The following is a 5,754-nucleotide window of genomic DNA, read 5'->3' on the forward strand; positions in this document are numbered from 1 at the left end:
AAAAACGCATACGATGCGAGGTATACGCGAAATCAGAATTACGACAGATAATGACCGCGTTAAAAACGCATACAATGCGAGATATACGCGGAACAGAAATTGGTCAACGTGCAAGCAAAGCAGAAGGACTTTTGATCTGCTTCGCTTGCACCTAGATTCTCGACCGGGGAAACCTGTTGCCAGGCACCCCTTCCGATCGGGAAAACTCCAAAAACAACGATATAAAAAGAGAGTAGAGACGCGACAACTCGCTCAGTCGCAGACACAAATAATCGCTCTAACCACGATCTCGCTAAACCGCGCGCGCACTTAGCATCGACTCGCAGTTGTGCGCGATACCGCGGAGTAATTATAAAGTCATTGCCGCACACTCGTAAAGCTTCAGTGTATTGATAGTGAAATAAAATAAAGACCAAGTGGTTGAAGTTGAATAAAGAATTTTAATACAAAAAGTTGTAGTGCATTTCTCTACAAACACCCGACATAGTCCTGCACGCACCGGATTCCCATCCCAATTTGGCGCGACCCTTAAGTGTCTCTCCCGAGCACACAACATATGTTACGATGCTCTGAAGTTCTTTATTCGTCTTTAACCCGGTTACAAATTGTGCGCGATTAAGAATTAAGAAGTCAGCGAGTTCGACGGCTAACCCGTGACTTGAACAATATACCAAGTTACAAATTTACGCTGGGTTACAGCAGTTAAGTATCGTTGACAAAGTTATATATTATGAGATTCGCGTTATAAATCGTTATGATGATTTTAGGATGGTACGAAATTGTTGCTGCACTTCTTGGCTAGCGACAATTTAAAATGTACACTGTAACTTTCTATGATAAAATGCCGTCGTGTGGCCAGATTTTCTAGGGTTTATATACCCTTCGAAAACGAAAAATCTTGGTGTCGCGTGCAAAATTTTAGGTGGGAGGATTCCCACGAAAACGCTTTTCCAGGAAGATATCATAATAAATTCTCTTATAAAAGAAGGGGGGGGTTTGGGGGTCCTGAGAAGGCAACGAGTGAGCTCTTCTTTTGACCAAATATGGTCAAGAAAATCTATTTTGACCATATAAGGTGATAGGCGACGAGAAAATCTAAGAGAGAATAAGTCGTAAAAGTCTATGATTTGTTGATTCTCGAGGTTCATGACATGCAGGTGTTAGCATCCCGAAAGGCGCAAGGTTGCTTATTGTATCAAGATCGGGGGTGGTCCGGGCGACAAAGAAAGTTCAAGCGGTAACCGCACGTTAGAGTTCTATTGTTCGCTTGCTAGCTTCTATACGTTTCTGAAATCGTTCTCTATATAATTTTCTGCTATAATCTAGTTATTGCAATTTTAATATGATGAAATGAAGTTATGATTGCTAAATTATATAGTTATGATTTCAAAACGTGGTATATTCTTATAAAGTTACGGTGAAATGTTGTTATATTCATGGAATCCTTATTTATGTAAATATATTGAAAAAAGGAGAATAACATCTCTGACACTAAATTGCAAGAATCTGAGTAGTTTCAATCATTGATAATAGTGATAAAGATAGTAAGGTTCCATAAATATAATTACAATTGAGGCGCATCGTTTACGTTATCTTATAATTTAAAGAAAAGATTTTATGGAATATTTTATGACAAATAGTCGGTCATTAGAATTTATCAATTTTTATAATTCATTCACCATTGTGTGATTAAGATATTTATTCAAACGATTCATTATTTTAACTATTCCATAAATAAGATTATATAATTTCAAACATGTTGATTATAGGATTCACACATTGATTAATAGATTTGCACACATTAATTATATTTCGCATTTATCGTTCATACCGTTAGGGTTGTAAAGCTTTGTGTCCACGATGCTAGAAATCGGTCCGAGTTCTCGATTTAAACTCTCGAATAGAATTAGTTCTACTTTGATGACTCCAGATAGCATTATAGTCGAGTATGTGAGATTAGTTACTATAATTTATACCAACATTAAAATATTGGAAAGAAAAACAATAAAATATTGTGAATTTCTAATTATTATAAATTATAATAAAAACAATATTTTGTAATATAATAGATTTGTTCCTACATACATAATTTGATACTACAAAGTTTTGATTCATTTAATAAAGCAGTTATTAAGAAGCTGAAAGAGAACACATCTAATATAAAAATGAATAATTCAGCAAAAAAGAAACAACTCAAAAAATTGCTGATTTTTACTGCCTTTGCTGCGGTTATAGAACAGCAAGAAAAACGGCCAGAAATACAAGAAAAAAGACAGCGGAGTTAATTACGTTAAGTTATTGATTTTCTTTTTTGCAATTTCTATCGTCAATGGCTGTTCTGTTATCTCTGTATATTGATCACATATTGTTTGTAATGCTTTTTCTCGTTTTATACGATTATGATAATCAATAGATTTTACGACATATAAACATGGATGTTGTTGATACAACAATAATAAAGTTCTAATATTGTCTTTATCCATACTCTTTCCTGAAAATTCATACAGATTTAAATAAACTGAACTATAAGTAAATATTATTAAATTTAAAATAAAATTTTACCTCTATACACTATATCCTTCTTAAGTTTATTATACTTTAATTATTATAATTTACATAATAAGTAATTAATATATACGTAAATATTATAATTAAAAATTATTAATTGCTAATTACTAATTTTCTTTACAGTTTAATTAATTTTTGCTTACTCTGCCTTTGGGTTATATGTGAACCAAATCTTCTTTGCTTTATTTATTAAAGGTTATCTTATTCTTTTTCTATAATTTTCTTTGCTATTTTATTAAAAGGTCTTGTAGGTTATGAATATTTTCATGTCCAACGCGATTGACTAGCTATTTATAAAGTAATAATGTTGGCAACAAGAAATAAATCTAGTAACTAGTATGGAAAAATGGGACAGGATACATTTTTCTATTCGACATTTCTATTCGAGATATTCATTCGAGTTGGTAGTGTACACGATTCGAGTTTTAGTAACTTTTTCTCGGATCGAGAACTCGGACCAATTTCTAGCATCGTGGACAAGGCTTTAGAGATGGCGATGTCTAGTAATTTATAGATATACGCTTGTTGTGTTGGATTGGTCGCGTTGCTAGTCCCTAGACTAGTTACAACTAGAAGATTCCCTATGCCGGTATTACTAACGATAAATGGTAAAAACGTCTAATTCTAAGTTAAATCATTCTCAAAATGGCTAATTAAATAGGTTCTCGCAAGAATTGATGTTAGCGCAAAAAAATTTGGGTTTCGATTAATGCAAGGTGTGTAATAGGCATGGGACTCCTGTAAGTGGAAAACGTGAGGCAATAGAAAGAGAAAGAATATGAGACGCCCATCTTTATCCTTGTCTAACGTTGCGCGCGCATCAAGCTGAATGGAGTTGAGTGGGGAGGTATCGTTGAGACTACTGAGGGGGTTTTTTTTTAACCTACAATATGGTGTTGTAGCTAAGAATTTATTAATCTTGCATATAATTTTATGCATTTATTCGGATTCAGTCAGATAAATAAAGAAGAGGAGAAATTAAATTGACGCGCTGTGACACAATCATAAAGAAAAATGACAAGAACGTGTATTGTGTGTAAAAAGCAACCTATTCCGTTTAATATATCTCGAAGTTTTCACAAGTAAGTTTATTAAATATTGATAAATTTATTATTTGAAGTGTGTATTATCAAAATACCTTAACCTAAAATTCATATGAAAATGCCAAATATTATTCTATATTTGGTATTTATTCAGATTAGCTGCTCCACCTCCGATTTTAACTATATTTAATTTTGAATTACAGTTTTCCCGTTAATGTTGAATTAAAAAAGAAGTGGATGGAAGCTATTGGTGTGACAACAGTTTGTAAGTCAGCCAGTATATGTAGCGACCACTTCTATGAAGAATCATTTCATCAGACTGATAGATATACAACTTTGAGACGTTTAATATCAACTGCTGTCCCTTTTAATCGAAACACTAATCAATTATCTTTACCAATTAACAACGTATCTACTCAAGCACTTGGTAACATAACGAATCATCAAGATATGACAATAAGTGACGAAAATACATTTTCAACAAGTACGGATACTAATAACGGAGACAACTTTGAAACACATGATAATTTAAGTCCCAGAAACAATAATAAAAGGTACATTAGAATTTTTGTAAAATTTTTTACTGCTAAATATTTTAAGCTTAATATTTTATAAAATAATTGTATTATTAATTGTATTATTGATGTTTAGAAAATCATCTGTTGTCGACATTCACCCAAAAAAAATTTGTTTTATAGTCGGAAGTCAGCCAGAGTCTTTTTCAAGAGAGCACTTCGCTTCAGATGAAGCTTGGGAGCGATTTGTAAGAGTTATGGCTTCTGAAAAATTGAAGAAATCTGCTTCCCATATGAAGTTATTTAGGAAAGAAAAAATAAATAATAATATAAAAGAACTAATCAAAACCATGAAGAAGAAACAGTTTTCTGAGGCTGCTGAATGTTTACAGGTAAATTTGTAATTATACGTTGCAGTGCAGTTTCAACATACATTTCAATCATATTTTAGGCGATTTTTGGTGATTGTCTGGTATATGTACCAAGGTATACCAAAGTATACCAGAACATTCTCAAGGTACCAGAATAAGCTCCACCCTTACCAATAATAACCTTGGTACATATACCAGATGATCGCCAAAAATCGCTTATTATGTAATAGAAAAATTCATGTAACTTTTTACTGTAATACTTAAATTGTACATACTTCTATTTCAATCAATTGTATTTTAATGATTAATTATTTTTATGTGAAATGTACTTTGTACTATAATTGTATTATAAAATGTATAATTGTGAGAGAAATTTAAATATACGCTCAAGTTAGTGAGAAATTATTTTGCGTTAAAAGGACCTATAATATATGATAAAAAAGAAAGTATTAGTTGGGAATATATTAAAAAATTACACAATAAGCAAATTAGTGAGGGCTTGCACAGTGCATGCAAAATACGAGACAGACATGTTTATTTTCAAAACGAAAAAATGAAAGTTTCACTGGTGGCGCAAGTATTAAGTTCAAGCGTATCAAATGCATTACATTTCCTTGAATTCGAAATTAAAGATAAAAATTTTGAAAAAGCTTCATCTACAGCGAAATTTTGTCAAACAATTAATGATATTTTTGATCTTTTAAATGTGAAAAACAAATTTTGTAAGACGCCAGGACGACAAGCTATTACCAAAGATTTCTTATCTCAATTCAAAATAAAAATTAATGGATTTATTGATTATATTGAAAAATTAGAAATTGATGTGCCTGTAGCGAGAAAAAACAATAACATAAAGACAACAGAAAAAGAAAATTCTATAATTAATAGTAACCAAGTAATAAAAAAAAATCGTAAATCAATTCTTGAAAGCGAATCTGTTAAAACGGGATTTCTTGGCTTTATTATTTGTCTAAAAACCTTATTTAGTCTTTGTACAGATTTGATACAAAATAATACTGTTCAATTTGTTTTAAGTTATAAACTATCTCAGGATCATGTTGAAATGTTTTTCGCTTTAATAAGAAGAATGAATGGTTATAATAATAATCCAACAACAGTGCAATATCAATCTGCTTACACCAAATTATTAGTTAATAATATGAATGTTTTAGTGTCTACTTCAGCGAATTGTATTCCGCAAGACAATACATTATTAATTTCAGACGTAACTAACATTACCGAAATGAAACAAACAAT

General features: G+C 31.5%; 1 protein-coding gene across 1 annotated transcript; it reads left to right on the forward strand.

Moving 5' to 3' along the window:
• Positions 1-3,298: 3,298 nt before the first annotated feature.
• On the forward strand, positions 3,299-4,899 carry LOC114945138 (uncharacterized). Its single transcript, XM_085481346.1, has 3 exons — positions 3,299-3,650; positions 3,815-4,165; positions 4,263-4,899. The coding sequence occupies exons 1-3, from the start codon at positions 3,583-3,585 to the stop codon at positions 4,528-4,530; spliced, it is 687 nt and encodes a 228-aa protein (XP_085337472.1). The 5' UTR covers positions 3,299-3,582; the 3' UTR covers positions 4,531-4,899.
• The last annotated feature ends 855 nt before the right edge of the window (positions 4,900-5,754 follow it).

This window comes from Nylanderia fulva, unplaced genomic scaffold (assembly GCF_048542155.1).
Source record: "Nylanderia fulva isolate GAGA-0341 unplaced genomic scaffold, ASM4854215v1 Scaffold1755, whole genome shotgun sequence".
In the NCBI taxonomy this organism is placed as follows: Eukaryota; Metazoa; Arthropoda; class Insecta; order Hymenoptera; family Formicidae; genus Nylanderia; species Nylanderia fulva.

Coding starts and splice junctions, on each gene's coding strand:
- LOC114945138 (XM_085481346.1), top strand. CDS start 3,583: ATGACAAGAACGTGTATTGTGTGTAAAAAGCAACCTATTCCGTTTAAT. Junction 3,651..3,814: donor ATATCTCGAAGTTTTCACAA/GTAAGTTTATTA, acceptor TTTGAATTACAG/TTTTCCCGTTAATGTTGAAT. Junction 4,166..4,262: donor CCCAGAAACAATAATAAAAG/GTACATTAGAAT, acceptor ATTGATGTTTAG/AAAATCATCTGTTGTCGACA.